General features: G+C 44.8%; 1 protein-coding gene across 1 annotated transcript in view; it reads left to right on the plus strand.

Moving 5' to 3' along the window:
* LOC124595553 (neural cell adhesion molecule 2-like) overlaps positions 1-22,571 on the plus strand; it is a 433,003-nt gene that overhangs the window by 383,582 nt on the left and 26,850 nt on the right. Inside the window, exon 6 of the mRNA XM_047134337.1 lies at positions 6,212-6,505. Within this exon, the coding sequence (XP_046990293.1) occupies positions 6,212-6,505 (294 nt within the window). The remainder of the gene's footprint in view (positions 1-6,211; positions 6,506-22,571) is intronic.

Below are 22,571 nucleotides of genomic sequence, written 5' to 3' on the forward strand. Positions count from 1 at the left end.
AGACACCAATGCTCGAGGGAGGACGAGAACCTACATAACTGATCCTGAGTTTTTGTTACAGTATTGTGTACATATAAAATGTAAAATTTCGTCATTTTCTCTCCTTCTTGTTGTCATCGTCCGGACTTTTTATCTACGCAGTGAGTGTTCTAATGTGTGCAAACTTAGCTAACCACTTAGCGTGCAAACGGACATAACATCTGAACTGTTGTCTCAAGTCCGGGGTGTGAAACAGTCATTCAAAATAAATATGAACCTGGCCCTGTAAGAGAGCTAATATTAGGTGCAGATGGTAACAAAAATTATTATAAATGCTACTGTCACGTAACTAGAATGCATGAATTAATAAAAGTGAAAGTTTGGGATCCATTCTGGAAAGACTAAACAGCTCTTCCCTTTTTTATTCTACATATAATTTATCAACTGTGCTTTCAGGGGCCAAGTAATACACAGCAATTATATTCGATTACTTTTGACACTCAATAATAAAATATATAACTCTTGGACATATTGAACTGACAATTATTAAAATCGTTATCTCTACATATGAAAATTTTTTATCACAGCAAAGAAAGATTAAAAATTTTCATCAGCTCATTTACATTTAGGTTGTCGTAGCTGGTCAACGTACTGTGTTGCTGGAAAATAAATTTACTTTTTGAACCAATGAAAACATCTCTCAAGTACTCAATGTGAGGGTAGGTTAGTATTCAAGCTTTTGATATTCAAAGGTCAAAGCGTATGGAGGTTGGAGTGAGCAATTCTAGACTCAACATTTACTGTGGCCTAATGCGCGATAGTACTTTACCAAGCGGCGTCTGCAATGGCGTTGTCTCTGTGCTTGATCTGAAACGCTAATTCCCTATTCTTCCCTTGACTGAATTCACTAATTCTCAACTTTCCTGTTTTCTGTAGAGCGTTCATTTTTCCTTAGTCCAAATAATAGCTATAGCACACTCGCTAAGGTTTGGAGAGGCGTGCACAATGTCTTTGCCCGCAAAAAAATTCCCGCAGGAGTTTTTTGCTACCTGTCGCCATGATACGTGTATCGTATCGTCTCACTTCAAAGAAAGCAAAGCTCTCAATGTACTCGCTATTTTCCTCACTCTTGCGTGGTCGGGGAATATTTAGCCACCACTTTGCTATCTGTCGCCATGATAAGTGAAGCGTATCGTCTCACTTGACTGAAAGGAAAGCTCTCAATGCCCTCACTGTTTTCCTAACTTTGGTCCGCCGTGAGACGAGAGAGAGAGAGAGAGAGAGAGAGATCTAGCCATTTTAGTTCTCAAAATGCTTTTATGTAAGGGGATTTCTCCACCTTGTCGCGTGTGCGTCGCCCAGCATGGTTTCAGCCAGATACCATCTTAGTATATATATAGTTAAGGCTCACCAGCCACTTTACCATCTTCTTCTTCTGTGCGAATGCACAAACAGACCCCGAACACTCACGGGAATCGGCAACGCGCCGCGAGTAATGAGTATAACGGGCTGGGGCACTACGAATGTAGTGCGGGACAATACGTTGAGAATGTGGGTTTCGCAGGAGGGGTGCCATAGAGGAATCCATGCAGTCGCGCTATCCTCTGTGTCCTCTGTGGCTCAGATGGATAGAGCATCTGCCATGTAAGGATGACATCCAGGGTTCGTGCCCCGGTCGGGGCACACATTTTCATCTGTCCCTGTTGACGTATGTCGGACGCCTGTAAGCAGGTAAGGGTGTTCATTTCATTGTAAATAATATATTGTTCTGGCCTTATCCCTTTCTGTGCTGAAGCTCACCGTTCTCTTGCTAAAGGGGATTTCCGATGCCATTAACGACCTGCTCGGTTCGTCTCCAAAATGCGTTTCACTTTAACTTGTTTCTACGTCTACATCTACATTTATGCTCCGCAAGCCACCCAACGGTGTGTGGCGGAGGGCACTTTACGTGCCGCTGTCATTACTTCCCTTTTCTGTTCCAGTCGCGTATGGTTCGCGGGAAGAACGACTGTCTGAAAGCCTCCGTGCGCGCTCGAAGCTCTCTAATTTTACATTCGTGATCTCCTCGGGAGGTATAAGCAGGGGGAAGCAATATATTCGATACCTCATCCAGAAACGCACCCTCTCGAAACCTGGCGAGCAAGCTACACCGCGATGCAGAGCGCCTCTCTTGCAGAGTCTGCCACTTGAGTTTGCTAAACATCTCCGTAACGCTATCACGGTTACCAAACAAACTTGTGACGAAACGCGCCGCTCTTCTTTGGATCTTCTGTATTTTCTCCGTCACCCCGATCTAGTACGGATCCCACAAAATGGTTTATATGGCTCTGAGCACTATGGGACTCAACTGCTGAGGTCATTAGTCCCCTAGAACTTACAACTACTTAAACCTAACTTAACCTAAGGACATCACAAACATCCATGCCCGAGGCAGGATTCGAACCTGCGACCGTAGCGGTCTTGCGGTTCCAGACTGCAGCGCCTTTAACCACACGACCACTTCGGCCGGCTGGATCCCACACTGATGAGCAATACTCAAGTATAGGTCGAACGAGTATTTTGTAAGCAACCTCCTTTGTTGATGGACTACATTTTCTAAGGACTTTCCCAATGAATCTCAACCTGGTACCCGCCTTACCAACAATTAATTTTATATGATCATTCCACTTCAAATCGTTCCGCACGCATACTCCCAGATAGTTTACAGAAGTAACTGCTACCAGTGTTTGTTCCGCTATCATATAATCATACAATAAAGGATCCTTCTTTCTATGTATTCGCAATACATTACATTTGTCTATGTTAAGGGTGAGTTGCCACTCCCTGCACCAAGTGCCTATCCGCTGCAGATCTTCCTGCATTTCGCTACAATTTTCTAATGCTGCAACTTCTCTGTATACTAGAGCATCATCCGCGAAAAGCCGCATGGAACTTCCGACACTATCTACTAGGTCATTTATATATATTGTGAAAAGCAATGGTCCCATAACACTCCCCTGTGGCACGCCAGAGGTTACTTTAACGTCTGTAGACGTCTCTCCATTGATAACATCATGCTGTGTTCTGTTTGCTAAAAACTGTTTAATCCAGCCACACGGCTGGTCTGATATTCCGTAGGCTCTTGCTTCGTTTATCAGGCGACAGTGTGGAACTGCATCGAACGCCTTCCGGAAGTCAAGGAAAATAGCATCTACCTGGGAGCCTGTATCTAATATTTTCTGGGTCTCATGAACAAATAAAGCGAGTTGGGTCTCACACGATCGCTGTTTCCATAATCCATGTTGATTCCTACAGAGTAGATTCTGGGTTTCCAAAAACGACATGATGTTGTTGCTGTTGTTGTTACAACAACAACAACATCATGTCGTTTTTGGAAACCCAGAATCTACTCTGTAGGAATCAACATGGATTATGGAAACAGCGATCGTGTGAGACCCAACTCGCTTTATTTGTTCATGAGACCCAGAAAATATTAGATACAGGCTCCCAGGTAGATTCTGGGTTTCCAAAAACGACATGATACTCGAGCAAAAAACATGTTCTAAAATTATACAACAGATCCAGGTCAGAGAAATAGGTCTATAGATTTGCACATCTGCTCGACGACCCTTCTTGAAGACTGGGACTACCTGTGCTCTTTTCCAATCATTTGGAACCTTCCGTTCTTCTAGAGACTTGCGGTACACGGCTGTTAGAAGGGGGGCAAGTTCTTTCGCGTACTCTGTGTAGAATCGATTTGGTATCCCGTCAGGGCCGGTGGACTTTCCTCTGTTGAGTGATTCCAGTTGCTTTTCTATTCCTTGGACACTTATTTCGATGTCAGGCATTTGTTCGTTTGTGCGAGGATTTAGAGAAGGAACTGCAGTGCGGTCTTCCTCTGTGAAACAGCTTTGGAAAAAGGTGTTTAGTATTTCAGCTTTACGCGTGTCATCCTCTGTTTCAATGCCATCATCATCCTGGAGTGTCTGGATATGCTGTTTCGAGCCGCTTAATGATTTAACGTAAGACCAGAACTTCCTAGGATTTTCTGTCAAGTCGGTACATAGAATTTTACTTTCGAATTCACTGAACGCTTCACGCATAGCCCTCCTTACGCTAACTTTGACATCGTTTCGCTTCTGTTTGTCTGAGAGGTTTTGGATGCGTTTAAACTTGGAGTGAAGCTCTCTTTGCTTTCACAGTAGTTTCCTAACTTTGTTGTTGAACCACAGTGGGTTTTTCCTGTCCCTCACAGTTTTACTCGGCACGTACCTGTCTAAAACACATTTTACGATTGCCTTGAACTTTTTCCATAAACACTCAACATTGTCAGTGTCAGAACAGAAATTTCCGTTTTGATCTGTTAGGTAGTCTGAAATCTGCCTTCTATTACTCTTGCTAAACAGATAAATCTTCCTCCCTTTTTTTATATTCCTATCAACTTCCATATTCAGGGATGCTGCAACGGCCTTATGATCACTGATTCCCTGTTCTGCACTTACAGAGTCGAAAAGTTCGGGTCTGTGTGTTATCAGTAGGTCCAAGATGTTATCTCCACGAGTCGGTTCTCTGTTTAATTGCTCGAGGTAATTTTCGGATAGTGCACTCGGCATAATGTCCAAAAAATGGTCCAAATGGCTCTAAGCACTATGGGACTTAACATCATTGGTCATCAGTCCCCTAGAACTTAGTACTACTTAAACCTAACTAACCTAAGGACATCACACAACACCCAGTCATCACGAGGCAGAGAAACCCCCTGACCCCGTCGGGAATCGAACCCGGGAACGCTACCGCACGACCACGAGCTGCGGACCAGTATAATGTCACTCGATGCTCTGTCCCTACCACCCGTCCTAAACATCTGCGTGTCACAGTCTATATCTGCCAAATTGAAATCTCCACCTAAGACTATAACATGCTGAGAAAATTTGTGTGAAATGTATTCCAAATTTTCTCTCAGTTGTTCTGCCACTAATGCTGCTGAGTCGGGAGGTAGGTAAATGGAGCCAATTATTAACCTAGCTCGGTTTTTGAGCGTAACCTCCACCCATAATAATTCACAGGAACTATCCACTTCCACTTCACTACAGGATAAACTACTACTAACAGCGACAAACACGCCACCACCGGTTGCATGCAATCTATCCTTTCCAAACACCGTCTGTGCCTTTGTAAAAATTTCGGCAGAATTTATCTCTGGCTTCAGCCAGCTTTCTGTTCCTATAAAGATTTCAACTTCGGTGCTTTCTACCAGCGCTTGAAGTTCCTGTACTTTACCAATGCAGCTTCGACAGTTTACAATTACAGTGCCGATTGCTGCTTGGTCCCCGCATGTCCTGACTTTGCCCCGCACCCTTTGAGGCTGTTGCCCTTTCTGTACTTGCCCGAGACCATCTAACCTAAAAAACCGCCCAGTCCACGCCACACAACCCCTGCTACGCGTGTAGCCGCTTGCTGCATGTAGTGGACTCTTGACCTATCCAGCGGAACGCGAAACCCCACCACCCTATGGCGCAAGTCGAGGAATCTGCAGCCCACACGGTCGCAGAACCGTCTCAGCCTCTGATACAGACCCTCCACTCTGCTCTGTACCAAAGGTCAGCATTCAGTCCTGTCGACGATGCTGCAGACGGTGAGCTCTGCTTTCATCCCGCTAGCGAGACTGACAGTCTTCACCAAATCAGATAGCCGCCGGAAGCCAGAGAGGATTTCCTCCGATCCATAGCGACACACATCATTGGTGCCTAGCCCACATCTTGTGGTCTTGCGGTAGCGTTCTCGCTTCCCACGCCCGGGTTCCCGGTTTCGATTCCCGGCGGGGTCAGGGATTTTCTCTGCCTCGTGATGGCTGGGTGTTGTGTGATGTCCTTAGGTTAGTTAGGTTTAAGTAGTTCTAAGTTCTAGGGGACTGATGACCATAGATGTTAAGTCCCATAGTGCTCAGAGCCAGAGCCAACCATTGGTGCCGACATGAGCGACCACCTTCAGATGAGGGCACCCTGTACCCTTCAGTTTATTCATACCCCTGTCCGTATATTGGCAGATATTGCTTTTGTTAGTTTTCGGTACGTGAGATTAACTGCCATTGCCTTTTGTTGATGTAATAACTATTTTTTGAGGGTCTCATACTGTATCGTACTGTCGTTAAGCTCATGTAAGGTCCGTAAAATCCGGACACCTTTCCTGTGAAAGACTGAAGTCGCTGTGCAGTAGCAGGTGGTGCAGAGCGGTCTCTCTTGCTGTCCGCCAGACGCCCCGGAGTGCGTGCACGGGCAGCAGCGCGTATGGGGGGCGGCGCGCCGCGAGACGGTGTCGGTGCCTTGCCAGGTGGAGGCGCGGCCGGCGGCCACGCTCTTCCGCTGGGCCTTCAACAGCAGCGCGGGCGGGCCCAGCTCGACGCCGGCCGCCGTCACCACGCAGCCGGGCCGCAGCGTCGCCACGCACACGCCGCTCAGCGAGCGCGACTACGGCACGCTGCTCTGCTGGGCGCGCAACGAACTCGGCACCCAGCTGCACCCCTGCGTCTTCCTCGTCGTGCCTGCAGGTTTGGGAATCGCACTGCGAGCTGCGCGCTGCCTGATGACGGCCCGGCGCCGGAAAGTTCAGTTTGCGAAGTATCACGGCTATAAGCCAGTGGCCCACGGGCCTGCTGTACACCGGACGAGTTGTAAATGTACGGTGCGTAGAAAAAGCAGCTATTCAGGCAGGACGCAGTTGACCTCAAGGAAGGCAGCGGCTAGCAACCAAATTGTAGCGTACTTAAGTGAGATGCCACTATTCATTGATGATTATTAATGTTACTATAAACCTGACGTTAAGAATCCCAAGCTTCTCGTATCTCATTAAATATAAAATATGACATTTAATAAATTATTATTGTGTTGAATTTAAAGTCCCTTTGACGTCAATATTTTGATATTGGCTGTTGAAATTACACCATACAATAACAATTTGTTTTCTCCACAACCTCTTCATTGTCCGGCAGCTTATTCTTTGAACAAGGAAATCTGAGGGGATTAGGAGTGGCTATTAAATGATACAGAGAAAACCTCATTTACCTTTAATTTTCTTTAGAGCTATATTGATTGTTGATTTCGGCCATGGACTCATATACACTACTGGCCATTAAAATTGCTACACCACGAACATGAAGTGCTACAGACGCGAAATTTAACCGATAGGAAGAAGATGGTGTGATATGCAAATGATTAGCTTTTCAGATCATTCAGACAAGGTTGGCGCCGGTGGCGACCCCTGCAACGTGCTGACATGAGGAAAAGTTACAACCGATTTCTCATACACAAACGGCAGTTGACGGGCGTTGCCAGATGAAACGCTGTTGAGACGCCTCGTGTAAGGAGGAGAAATGCGTACCATCACGTTTCCGACTTTGATAAAGGTCGGACTGTAGTCTACCGCGATTGGGGTTTGTCGTATCGCGACATTGCTGCTCGCGTTGGTCGAGATCCAGTGACTGTTAGCAGAATATGGAATCGGTGGGTTCAGGAGTGTAACACGGAATGGCGTGCTGGATCCCAACGGCCTCGTATCACTAGCAGTCGAGATGACAGGCATCTTATCCGCATGGCTGTAACGGATCGTGCAGCCACGTCTCGATCCCTAAGTCAACAGATGGGGACGTTTGCAAGACAACAACCATCCGCACGAACAGTTCGACGACGTTTGCAGCAGCTTGTACTATCAGTTCGGAGACCATGGCTGTGGTTATCTTTGACGCAGCGTCACAGACAGGAGCACCTACGATGATGTACTCAACGACGAACCAGGGTGCACGAATGGAAAAGCGTAATTTTTTCGGATGAATCCAGGTTCTGTTTACAGCATCATGATGGTCCCATCCGTGTTTGGCGACATCGCGGTGAACGCACATTGGAAGCGTGTGTTCGTTATCGCCAAACTGACGTTACATTTCAGATGTGTTACGACCCGTGGCTCTACCCTTCATTCGATCACTGCGAAACCCTACATTTCTGCAGGATAATGCACGACCGCATGTTACAGGTCCTGTACGGGCCTTTCTGGGTACAGACAATGTTCGACTGCTGCCCTGGCCAGCACATTCTCCAGATCTCTCACCAATTGAAAACGTCTGGTCAATGATGGCCGAGCAACTGACTCGTCACAATACGCCAGTCACTACTCTTCATGAAATGTGGTATCGTGTTGAAGCTGCATGGGCAGCTGTACCTGTACACGCCATCCAACTCTGTTTGACTCAATGCTCAGGCGTATCAAGGCCGTTATTACGGCCAGAGATGGTTGTTCTGGGTACTGACTTCTCAGGATTTATGCACCCATATTGCGTGAAAATGTAATCACATGTCAGTTCTAGTAAAATATATTTGTCCAATGAATACCCGTTTATCATATGCATCTCTTCTTGGTGTAGCAATTTTAATAGCCAGTAGTGTATGCTAGTTTAATGTGCCAAATACCTTGGAACCCGTAGTAATACTTCATCATACTAACTTACCATAAAATGTTGGCTGTGCTAATTACAAGAAGCAGCAATCTGCTACGAATACGTAATCAGGACTAATCTCTGGTAATATCCGTATCTTTACGAGGAGAAAGACAATTTTTACTTGATCAGAGAATCAAAAAAGTCCATAAGTGCCTTGCTAAATACCGTAAATGGCGGCGTATTAAAATATGTCGTAGTAAAATTACTATTCCTACATTAGTCTTTAAAATAAACATGAGATGTTACAAGCTGCAGCATTCTGGCGAGAAGTATTGTGTCTAGACAACCGCCGAGGATCTCCACTCTCCGCTAGGTAGAAAATCGCTTTTAAGTGTTTATCTTCTAAACAAAGATGTAAATACTTAGATTTCACGTATGGTATACATCTCTGCAAGGCCTCCAAGCATGACAAATAGCTATGGTTAATTTTAAATTAAGATGAAATGTATGTTAACCTTTTTTGTAATTGGTGAAATTTTCCCCACCTCCTATCTTGAAAACTATTAAACACACCGAAATACTTTGTGTGTTGATTACAAAAATACGTGACTCGACAAGGAGTGTTTGCGGAATACGAAGTCCTATTGCCTTTAATGTGTATAAACTTCGGGAGATGGTGCTTTTTACAATATTTCCAATGTTCGACTCATAACAAGTACAAAGTTTCTAACAAAACAACGAAAAAATTCCGAAATTCATGGAAGGTGTTTCCTCAGTGCCACTATTTTGCTTACATTCGTCCCAAATCTTGATGCACGCTGAACGTTGCACGAATCTCTTAATGCAACCCATCACTGAGAACTAGGATGCACAATACTTCTCGAACCGGAAGTGACAACAGAAGAGGATGTATTCTTGTTATTATTGTTTCGTTCCTTCAAGATCCTCAACATCGTGGCTATCATCGTCTTCAAATTTACCACATGGCATGAATAAGGTTAAAACATATAAAACGCAGTCGTGCTAAAAAGATGACATAAGAACGCATTCTCTCTCTCGCACTACTCTTCACAATAGCACGCACCGCTGGCACACTAGTGCAGCCAGCTTGTTGTCAGATGTCAGCTTGTTTAAATTGAATGTATAGTTGGTTTCACGGAGTAATCTTCTTCGATTCTGAAAGTAAGTTAATTGCATAAAGGTGAGGACATGCGGCATCTGAGAAGATCTTATGACCAACACTACATCTTACAGGGTCCAGTTTCAATCCGTCCCGCCGTGAGTTAGCGATTTACACAAGGTATAAAAGGGCAGTGCACTGTAGGAGCTGTTATCTGAACGCAGGCCATTCATACCAAAAGGTTTCCGACTTGTTTATGACCGCACGAAGGGAATTAACATGTCGGAGCTAGACGCTTGGGACATTTCATTTCATAAACCTTTACGAAATTCAATATTCCGAGGTCCACAGTGTCAAGAGTGTGCAGTTTACCAATTTTAGGCATTGCCCCTCACCACGAACCACGACTTCCTACAATTGATCGAGAGCAGCGTCGTTTGCATAGTATTGTCTGTGCTAACAGTCAAGCAACAGTGCGTAAAATAAACGTAGAAAACAGTGTGGGACGTACGATGAGTGTATCCGTTAGGGCAGTGCAGTGAAATTGGCGTTAATGGGCTATGGCAGCAGGCAACCGACACGAGTTCCTTTGCTGACAGCGTGACATCGCCTGCAGCACTTCTCCTAGGATTGTGACCACATCAGTTGGACCTTAAACGACTGTAAATCAGTGACCCGGTCAGATGAGTCCAGATGTCAGATGGTAAGAGCTGATGGTGTGACGCAGACTCTACGATGTCATGGACCAAATTTCTCAACAAGACACTGTGCAAGCTTGTGGTGGTTCCATAACGGTATGGTGGAAATGGCAATGTTCGGCACTTGGACAGCATTTTCAGTCATTCACGGACTTCATGTTCCCAAAAACAGGATGAAATTTTCATGCATGAATATGCGCCATTTCACCGGATCACAATTGTTCGCCATAAGTTTGAAGAACATTCTTCACAATGCGATGGAATTATTTGACCACCCACAAGTCCCGACGTGAATCCCCTTGAACATTTATGGGACATAATCTAGAGGTTAGTTTGTGCACAAAATCCTGGGTGACAAAACTTTCACAATTATGGACGGCTGTAGAGGCAACATGGCACAATATTTCTGCAGGAGAATTCTAACGACTTGCTGAGTCCATACCACGTCGAGTTGCTGCATTACACGGGGAAAAAGATCGTCCGACGCAGTATTAGTGCCCATATGACACAACCATGTTTTCTTACCCTTTGATTAGGTTTGCTTTAGAAGGATACTGACAGCTTCGTTTACTAATGAGAGAATGTGATCAATATAAGCTGATAAGGTAGACCTCTGGACTAGTGATAGCATCTTTGACTCGTAATCAGAACCTCCTCGGTCACAGGCTCTAATCCTACCACTGTTAAAATTTTGAATGATATTCATCAGCAATTGTAGCTGAAGGCTTTTGGCATAAGAAGTTACCCACTTTCTGCTAAAGGCTTTGTCAAGGGGGACAGAGGAGCGGACACAGATTCAGAGCACCCTCTTGCCCTTGGGGTGGCAAACTTACCCTAAAAGGTAGAACAATCAGCAATGATCTACAGCGTGAAGACGCAGATGGCAATGGATACCTGAAAATTAACAACACATAGCGTGTATCTGCGGAAATGTTCAGAAATTGCAAAATGTTCACTCGCTTCACATTCCGTCGGGCATTTTTGTAATAATTGAATTAATGACCTGTGCAAAACCTAGATGGCAAGAGTCACAAACAGAAACTGAGTTAGATATTTCTTTGTCATCCAGTGATTCACAATTAATTAATCAGATTAATTATAAACTTCAATCAATATAGTCAGTATCAGTAAGTGGTAATAATAATAATAATAATAAATACCACTGTGCCACAATGTTTTTTTTTAATTTGTGGTAAGTTGCTGTGGGACCAAACTGCTGAGGTCATCGGTCCCTAGACTTACACACTACTTAGTCTAACTTAAACTAACTTACGCTAAGGACATAACACACACACACACACACACACACACACACACACACACAAACACACACCCATGCCCAAGGGAGGATTCGAACCTCCGCCCGGGCGGAGCCGCGCAAACCGTGGCTAGGTGCCTGACCCCGGGCAGTTACCCAGCGCGACTACAGTGGTTAACTGGACTGTCAAGGTAGTAAAGACTTACCAAACAACCTACTTTGTAACTCAACACAATCATTTCTGTGACTACCATAGGAAGCGGTCCGCAGCTCGTGGTCGTGCGGTAGCGTTCTCGCTTCCCACGCCCGGGTTCCCGTGTTCGATTCCCGGCGGGGCCAGGGATTTTCTCTACCTCGTGATGACTGGCTGTTGTGTGACGTCCTTAGGTTAGTTAGGTTTAAGTAGTTCTAAGTTCTAGGGGACTGATGACCATAGATGTTAAGTCCCATAGTGCTCAGAGCCATAGGAAATGTATATAAAAGCTGAGTACAAGTTATTGCACATAAAAAAATAACATATCAACAAAAACCTTTTTTGGTTCAAAGAGAAACTCGATATACACTCCTGGAAATGGAAAAAAGAACACATTGACACCGGTGTGTCAGACCCACCATACTTGCTCCGGACACTGCGAGAGGGCTGTACAAGCAATGATCACACGCGCGGCACAGCGGACACACCAGCAACCGCGGTGTTGGCCGTCGAATGGCGCTAGCTGCGCAGCATTTGTGCACCGCCGCCGTCAGTGTCAGCCAGTTTGCCGTGGCATACGGAGCTCCATCGTAGTCTTTAACACTGGTAGCATGCCGCGACAGCGTGGACGTGAACAGTATGTGCAGTTGACGGACTTTGAGCGAGGGCGTATAGTGGGCATGCGGGAGGCCGGGTGGACGTACCGCCGAATTGCTCAACACGTGGGGCATGAGGTCTCCACAGTACATCGATGTTGTCGCCAGTGGTCGGCGGAAGGTGCACGTGCCCGTCGACCTGGGACCGGACCGCAGAGACGCACGGATGCACGCCAAGACCGTAGGATCCTACGCAGTGCCGTAGGGGACCGCACCGCCACTTCCCAACAGATTAGGGACACTGTTGCTCCTGGGGTATCGGCGAGGACCATTCGCAACCGTCTCCATGAAGCTGGGCTACGGTCCCGCACACCATTAGGCCGTCTTCCGCTCACGCCCCAACATCGTGCAGCCCGCCTCCAGTGGTGTCGCGACAGGCGTGAATGGAGGGACGAATGGCGACGTGTCGTCTTCAGCGATGAGAGTCGCTTCTGCCTTGGTGCCAATGATGGTCGTATGCGTGTTTGGCGCCGTGCAGGTGAGCGCCACAATCAGGACTGCATACGACCGAGGCACACAGGGCCAACACCCGGCATCATGGTGTGGGGAGCGATCTCCTACACTGGCCGTACACCACTGGTGATCGTCGAGGGGACACTGAATAGTGCACGGTACATTCAAACCGTCATCGAACCCATCGTTCTACCATTCCTAGACCGGCAAGGGAACTTGCTGTTCCAACAGGACAATGCACGTCCGCATATATCCCGTGCCACCCAACGTGCTCTAGAAGGTGTACGTCAACTACCCTGGCCAGCAAGATCTCCGGATCTGTCCCCCATTGAGCATGTTTGGGACTGGATGAAGCGTCGTCTCACGCGGTCTGCACGTCCAGCACGAACGCTGGTCCAACTGAGGCGCCAGGTGGAAATGGCATGCCAAGCCGTTCCACAGGACTACATCCAGCATCTCTACGATCGTCTCCATGGGAGAATAGCAGCCTGCATTGCTGCGAAAGGTGGATATACACTGTACTAGTGCCGACATTGCGCATGCTCTGTTGCCTGTGTCTATGTGCCTGTGGTTCTGTCAGTGTGATCATGTGATGTATCTGACCCCACGAATGTGTCAATAAAGTTTCCCCTTCCTGTGACAATGAATTCACGGTGTTTTTATTTCAATTTCCAGGAGTGTAGTAAAAGTGTATCTTATTTCATTTCATTAACCACCATCGCAATAAGTAATTCTCTCAGTGGATCAAAATGACAATTTGGAAAGCGAGCGTTGAGGAATAAATGTAATTCAGCAGTATTAATATTATTCGAATATTTCACAGTCATTTCTACAAAGTACTAAGTGCTTCAACTTTTAACTCTCAGATAACGTCCAGCTATATTTGCTTCAGTAATAGCGTCATTGTAAATATATGTTGATTGCTCAAAACTTGTTTATATTGGATACATGTTTCTCGCTTTCTCCCTTTCTTTCGCTTTCATTATGCCCCACACATCCCGAGTGAATAATTAATCTATGTAGATAGCTTCGATATTAGACACCACTCGACAGGTAAAATGAAAATTCTCTTTTTTTGGTGCGTGACAATAAAAGAATGCGATATCTGAATGCAAGGATAAATGGTTGTTATTCAGTTTTTTTGCGCATTTAAGAGAGCCCTCACATTGAATATATAAAACAATACTGAGTCGTCTTTATCACACTATAAGCAGCTGGTGGATATCTAGTGGAGTATGAGATGTACAAGGCGTATACAGTTAATCCCGTGGTGTTCGAGGCAACTTCGCTGTATGCGGTGGCTGAGATTGTCTTGATCGCACAATCATTATAAGACGATTTTTCCCCAATGACAAATTATTAATTCCTGACCACCAACATCACTTCGCGTTTATATTTTGTCTATCCACCAAAACCACTATGCCAGTAGAATGATTCTTCATGTCATTTATTCATAATACGCACCACACAACACTAAGTATGCGCCAAAACTACCAAAGTATCTCTGCCCAGATGTTCGTGGTACCAATCATATCCAGTGAAAACAAATGATTAACCGTTTGTTCCAAAATGTTATATAAACTGAACGTGTTTCATATCATTCCCTTTCTGTTACAAAGCAAAAGACTCATACAGTAATAATTAAAATGTATTCATACAGTATAATGCGACTAAGAACAATCATACACCTCAGCGACTATATTTCTCATTGAAGCGTTTGATATCCCATTACTTCATAACAGTATAACTTGAAAAACCCGTTGAGTACATTTTGTAAGAAAATTGAATTAATATGTGCTAAAACTGTAATTATGCACTTCACAAGGTATGAGGCAAAAAGCGAAGTTTACGGAAAAGACCCATCAGCAGAAAAAACTGTCGCAAACTAAGCAAGGTACGGATGAAGCAAAAGCGCACTGTCACTGTATTACCAAGCACTCAAGCCACAGGATGCAATACCTGGAACAAGTCATCTGGCGATCTTTCAACAACTTTCATAACAGAATTCCAGGAATTCAGTTCACCATAGTTGCAGCTATCTGCTACATTGATGAGGAACAAGTCAACAACACCAAACGTGACGCCATCTCGCGCATACATCATGCTTTTTACAAAATCGACGAGCACGCATTTTTTTACGTCTTCCCAGAGACACTAAGCAAAGTTTGTTTCTCTCTGCTTCTTAAAGGTTTTCTGGGCTTATGCAGCGCTACAGAAGACGAAACTATTTCACGCATTTCATGACGCAGACGAACGATTATCTCACACCAGGACAACAGGCTGGGCAGAGAACGTGAATGCCCAATGAAATATGAAACTAAAATTACAAGAGTTAAACTTTTAACTCGAGAATTACCAAAACATTTAGGACTTCCAATGCTTCGGCGTGCCTCATTGAGTTATTCACGCTGGAATCTTCTTATTCTCTTATGGCTCAGACCCGCATCGGCACAGAGTCGGTGTTGTAAATGAGGGAAATGCCATAGTTAATTTAGGGGGTGGCCATATACCTCTGTGTACGCTGTCTATGAGTGTAATTCATGTGATGGTAAGCGAAAGTTTTCTAAATGCTTGCTACTCGAGTAACTGCGGCGACACTTAGGACCAGTGCGGTATTCACCTCGCAGGATGTGGGAAACCGCCTAAAAACCACATCCAGGCTGCATGGCACACAGATTCTCGTCGTTAATCCGCCGGGTGAACTCAACTCGGGGCCGCCTTACCCGTGTCCCGAATGCTGAACTTTAACAAGCACAGCTATCCGAGTGGGTTCATTCAAACTAGAATGACACGAAATAAATACGCCTGATTTCCGTTTGCGTCACAACATTTAGTGTACATGCACTCAGCCCGAAGGTAAGTTGTTCAACGTGAAAAGCAGGCTTTTTTTACATTAGGTTTGAGTTTACAATAGGCGAAGTATAGCAGATTTTAGTAGAACTACGACTGTAAAACTTTCATTGTATTCCGAATCTAATATTTGCCTCAGGCCTCAGTATAAGGCATAGAACGAAGTGACATAAGTTACGAACTTACAGGAAATATAGATAGAGAGTGCAGACAGAACTGACACAGCGTAATACCAGCTTCATACAACGTTACATTTATAGCAATGTGTATGTCACGGATACGCAATGGAATTCCTCCATTCCCTACTGTACAATATCTTGTGAAGTATATATGCAAATATGGGTGATGGGAATAGTACGATGCGTTTGGATTGCCTGAATGAGAAAATCCATAATCTGCGACTTGTCGACAAATTAATAGTTTTTTGATTAAAATGAAATAAGAAAAAATATAGACAGTGCTCCAGTACAACTTAAAACACAATTATGAAGCATATCTCCTTTCAAAAAATTAATAGAGATAAATTTTATAACCTGTTTACGTTAAAAATATTTATTTTCATACAAAACTATAAAGACTCGAGAATAAAAGGTATTTTCCAGTAAATAGTACAGGTCAGTCCTTACTCAATATTTATAGAGTAGCGTGTATATGTTGATCGGTAAGTTAAAACTGTCAAAGTGAAGGAAGTTTTAGAAGTGTTATGTGTTACTATGTATGAACACGAAGAGAATAATCGGACCATAATTCTTGTCGCGTGTTGGCAAAGTGAACTACAAATGTTTAAAATCAGCTGCAGGACGAGCAGAAAGTCAATATTCTCTGAAACAATGGAACAATATCTGTGGCGTGGCAACGGATCAACTCGATGTCAGATGTGTTCATCGAATAACAGATGCCTGGCCGCTTCGGCTTTATTCCACGACTCACACTCTTTGTCAGCCATCTCGGCACGTTGCCGCATGGGCAAGCGCGTCACTGCGGTGGAGATAGGGCAAACAGATTTTGTCATCGTGCCACGCCCACTGTATATTGCAATCTTTCTTGCATCTTATCTATTTCCTTCTGGAAATGAAACTGTGTATTTGCATCAAAGTAGCAAGAAAGAAATGAGAAGAAAGGAGATACACTATGTGATAAAAAGTATCCGGACACTTGGCTGAAAATGACTTACAAGTTCGTGGCGCCATCCATCAGTAATGCTGGAATTCAATTTGGTGTTGGCACACCCTTAGCCTTGATGACAGCTTCCACTCCCGCAAGGATGTTCATTCAGGTGCTGTAAGGTTTTTCGGGGAATGGCAGCCAGTGCTTCAGGGAGTGCTGCACAGAGGAGGGGTATCGACGTCGGGCGGTAAGGCCTGGCACAAAGTCGGCGTTCCAAAACAGGACTCTGTGCAAGCCAGCCCATTACAGGAATGTTATTGCCATGTAAGCACTCCGCCACAGACCGTCCATTATGAACAGGTGTTCGATCGTGTTGAAAGATGCAATCGCTATCCCCGAATTGCTCTTCGGCAGTGGGTAACAAGAAGGTGCTTAAAACGTCAATGTAATTCAACGCTGAACAATAATAATACTTCACTCAACGACCGAGAGGAGTGACGTGTGCGAAGAGTTGTCAGTGCTAAGAGACAAGCAACACTGCCTGAAATAACGCAAAAATCAATGTGGTTCGTACGATGAACGTATCCTTTAGGACAGTGCCGCGATATTTAGCGTTAATAGGCTAACGCAGCAGAAGACAAGCGTGGATGCCTTTGCTAACTACACGACATTGCCTGCAACGCCTCTCCTGGGGTCGTGAACATCTCGGTTTTATGGTTGACAGTGCGCCATATCACCTGGCCATAATTCTTCGCGATTGGTTTGAAAAATATTCTGGACAATTTGAGCCGGTGATATGGCCACCCACATCACCCGACATAAATCCCATCGTTATGGGACATAATGGAGAGGTCAGCTAGTGCACAAAATCCTGGACTGGGAACATTTTTGTCATTATGCAGGATGGCTCAGTATTTCTGCATGGATCTTCCAACGGCTTGTTGGGTCCATACCTCGTCGATTGTTGCACTACACCGGGAAAAAGGAGGACAGACACGATATCAGTTGGTATGCCACGTCTTTTGTCACCTCAGTGTAAAGTTACCCGATGAACACGTCGTATCTTTCACTAGTTGCTCAATATACATCCTGAACTGCTTCATCGGTTTCGTTTCCTCCGACTCTTACAACTGCAATCTGATTTCCGTACAAGTTGTTAATAGCTTTTTGCTTTTTGTATTCAATCCCTTCTACTTTCAGAATTTAATATAGCATATTCCAGTCGCCTCCTCTAGATGTTTAACTATGATTGCTTTTTCTCAACTTGGCTTATCTGATAGTAAGGTATCAGAACCTTCCATTGTTGTAATTTGAATTACTACATTTTTTTTAAGTTTGAGGGGATTTCGCTTATCTCATATACATTATCTTGCATGTCTTGTGGAACAGTTTTGTCATAGTATGTTCTTCCAAGCATCTTAATAACTGTAAGGGAATACGTCAACTCCAGGTGCCTTGTTTCGGCTTCCGCTTGTCAGTGTTATCACAATATCATGTGGCCCATCTCCGTTTGATCTGTTTCGTCTTCCTTATCTAAAGCAATTTTTACAAGTTCGTTTCACATGTGTAGCTCTTCTATATGTTGCATCCCCCTTTTAACTTCCCTTCTCGTCTTAGTTCTGACTTGCCACCTGAACTCCTTCACATAGCTGCTTCCCTTCTCCAACGGCCCCTCTAATTTTCCTATAACCGGGAACTATCTTTCCCACAGTCATGACTCCATTTCGCCTCTGAAAATTCCTTTTTTGCAATTTTACTTTGTCATATAATTTTTTTACATTTTTTCCGTTTGTGTGCTTCTTTTGCAGCAGTTTTATATTTTGTTCTTTCGCCAGTTAAATTCGTACTGCTAAAGTTACAATGTGTTGCAGTGTGTTGCTGTACATTGTTCCTACAAACAGTTTTGTTGGAAACTATGCTTTAAAATGAAAGGAAAAGAATAAAGAAACAGTCTGCTTCCACCGACTCACAAACTCCCGGCATCAGTCGTGAGAAGTGCCCCGTTGTTAAGCGCATATAGAACGTTCAGATGTAAGGGCAAAGCGCAGCGAGGCGCCTCTTGTCTCTCTCTCTCCCTCTCTCTCTCTCTCTCTCTCACACACACACACACAGACACACAGACACACACACACACACACACACACACACATATATATATATATATATATATATATATATATATATATATAATCCGACTACACGAACCTCCCATATATATATATATATATACACTCCTGGAAATTGAAATAAGAACACCGTGAATTCATTGTCCCAGGAAGGGGAAACTTTATTGACACATTCCTGGGGTCAGATACATCACATGATCACACTGACAGAACCACAGGCACATAGACACAGGCAACAGAGCATGCACAATGTCGGCACTAGTACAGTGTATATCCAACTTTCGCAGCAATGCAGGCTGCTATTCTCCCATGGAGACGATCGTAGAGATGCTGGACGTAGTCCTGTGGAACGGCTTGCCATGCCATTTCCACCTGGCGCCTCAGTTGGACCAGCGTTCGTGCTGGACGTGCAGACCGCGTGAGACGACGCTTCATCCAGTCCCAAACATGCTCAATGGGGGACAGATCCGGAGATCTTGCTGGCCAGGGTAGTTGACTTACACCTTCTAGAGCACGTTGGGTGGCACGGGATACATGCGGACGTGCATTGTCCTGTTGGAACAGCAAGTTCCCTTGCCGGTCTAGGAATGGTAGAACGATGGGTTCGATGACGGTTTGGATGTACCGTGCACTATTCAGTGTCCCCTCGACGATCACCAGTGGTGTACGGCCAGTGTAGGAGATCGCTCCCCACACCATGATGCCGGGTGTTGGTCCTGTGTGCCTCGGTCGTATGCAGTCCTGATTGTGGCGCTCACCTGCACGGCGCCAAACACGCATACGACCATCATTGGCACCAAGGCAGAAGCGACTCTCATCGCTGAAGACGACACGCCTCCATTCGTCCCTCCATTCACGCCTGTCGCGACACCACTGGATTCGGGCTGCACGATGTTGGGGCGTGAGCGGAAGACGGCCTAACGGTGTGCGGGACCGTAGCCCAGCTTCATGGAGAGGGTTGCGATTGGTCTTCGCCGATACACCAGGAGCAACAGCGTCCCTAATTTGCTGGGAAGTGGCGGTACGGTCCCCTACGGCACTGCGTAGGATCCTACGGTCTTGGCGTGCATCCGTGCGTCGCTGCGGTCCGGTCCCAGGTCGACGGGCACGTGCACCTTCCGCCGACTACTGGCGACAACATCGATGTACTGTGGAGACCTCACGCCCCACGTGTTGAGCAATTCGGCGGTACGTCCACCCGGCCTCCCGCATGCCCACTACACGCCCTCGCTCAAAGTCCGTCAACTGCACATACGGTTCACCTCCACGCTGTCGCGGCATGCTACCAGTGTTAAAGACTGCGATGGAGCTCCGTATGCCACGGCAAACTGGCTGACACTGACGGCGGCGGTGCACAAATGCTGCGCAGCTAGCGCCATTCGACGGCCAACACCGCGGTTCCTGGTGTGTCCGCTGTGCCGTGCGTGTGATCATTGCTTGTACAGCCCTCTCGCAGTGTCCGGAGCAAGTATGGTGGGTCTGACACACCGGTGTCAATGTGTTCTTATTTCCATTTCCAGGAGTGTATATATATATATATATATATATATATATATATATATATATATATATATATCCGACTACACGAACCTCCCATATATATATATATATATATATATATATATATATATATATATATATATATATATATATATATATGGGAGGTTCGTGTAGTCGGATTGTTATGGAATATCGAGATTTTATACACCCAAAAGTCAGGATTTGTGATGGCTAGAAAGCAATTTGTACATAAATATCTTGTACCTAAAATGAAATATTACATTTCATGATCACAAACGGATTAAAATAAAATTTTGTACTGTAATTGGATTCGAACAAAGGCTGTTCGGCCGATATGTCCTTGTGAGATTCTTTCCGGTACTCCATTATGTGCGAGTCAAGGCTTCTACCAAACACTTCTACGTTCTGTAGGAAACCTCATACATATCTCACTGGACTGAACCTCTTAGGAGAATCGCCATAATAGGGTATGACCTGATCAAAGAGTTGAGTTGGGGAAGTCCATGGAGAATACAATTACTTGTTAGTACGAAAGACGTATGAAGGTTGCTTGAGATATCTAAGACAAGGGACGAATTTTAGGTTTCAAGGGCAGATCATTAGTGTAACAATTCCGACGTTTACCCAACACTACTTAAAAGATCTATTAAAACCGAGTACGGATGACCGGATGGATACGCGAACCAACACCCTCCCAGTACCAGTCTAGTGTGTCAGGCACTGCGCCAACACAGTCAGTCGCTTGCAACATGTCTAGCAAATGTACGTACTTATTGTGGCCTCTTGTAACCTATTACAGACTCATAGAAAATCATGTACACATTTAAATGTGTTTTTAGAAATTTGCAAGAGTTCTCACTTCCAGTATTTTGTGTATTTACTCTTTAGTAGACATGAACAACTTGTTTATTAGCCATTAAACTAAGTTCGTTTTATTGGAGCGTATACGAGACACTGTATTAACAAAGAAATGTAATATCCATGAAACTATATTTTCTACACTAGACCGTAAATATTAGAGGTCTCCTGACATACAAGGAACCCAAATGCAGCAAAGGTCACTTTATCTGTTTAGTATAATAAAACACAGTCCGTGTTTACAGGATTCCGGTGTTTCAGATCTAGGCGTTCCAGATGTAAGGCTCGCAATATTTGCCGCAAAAGATACCTGGAGGCTTAGGACGGTCGTTTACCAAAGCGAAGCACCAAGACTGTCCAGCAGCCAAGAAGCGGAGCAGAATACGTGAAAGTATCACGAGGAAAGTTGTATCCATCACCCGCGTGCCACACAATGTAGGTTCGATATGTACCTCTCCGAGTACTTTCTCTGTGGCCCCAGTGTCGTCGATAGTGTTACATTACTGTATGGAGAAACCAAACGTATGGAAAATGTAATGTAAGGTGAGCGTGAAATCTTTCCGCGATTACAAAAAGTTGTTTCTGAGGAAGTGTTGTATATACAACTGTGCAGTTTGCTGCATATGGTAGCTTAAATAATTAGCTTTTTTTTCTGTACAGTTCCACATTTACTCCGTCTGTTGTCCTTAGAACGACTTGGTGATAATCAATTTCTCTCCATGTCTTTGCCAACCTATCTACTGCCACCGCCTCTGTACCAGCTCGTATTCGCGTTGTAAGAGGTTGCACATCAGGGACTGGAGGCCTGAACAGTTTATCTTTGACGTAAACCTAGAAAAAAGAAGTCGATTTGTGTCTGGTGAACGTGGTGGTCACGATGGTGCACGGTCTCTGCTGATCCATATATGCGGAAAATTTTCCTCCTAGATCTGAGGAACAAATAACCCCCAGTGTGGTGGTGCATCAAATTGTTTAAAAGCTACCTTTGTTTGAAATTCCTGTAACTGAGATGCGTCATAAATTTCCAACATGCCCAACTAAACTACTACCATAACGGCAAGTTCAGTGAAAAAGAAGCGTTCAATACCTGTGTCGTGCGTTCAGCCGCTACACACATTCGCTCTTGGGCTGTCCCTTATCCGCTGTACCACGATATGTGTGTTCTATGATCTCCGGATCCGAGCATGATCCCTGTTACTGTTCCCAGAATATTGAACAGATCCGTAATGGGAAAAATATAATTTATTAAGGTACTGTCTGCATCGATTCGTTCCAGCAGGTTACCAGAAAACTCAGCAAATCTGCCCTATCACCTGGCTGCAAAGCTTGCCTCAGTTGCACATTA

The sequence above is a fragment of the Schistocerca americana genome, chromosome 1 (assembly GCF_021461395.2).
Source record: "Schistocerca americana isolate TAMUIC-IGC-003095 chromosome 1, iqSchAmer2.1, whole genome shotgun sequence".
Lineage (NCBI taxonomy): Eukaryota > Metazoa > Arthropoda > Insecta > Orthoptera > Acrididae > Schistocerca > Schistocerca americana.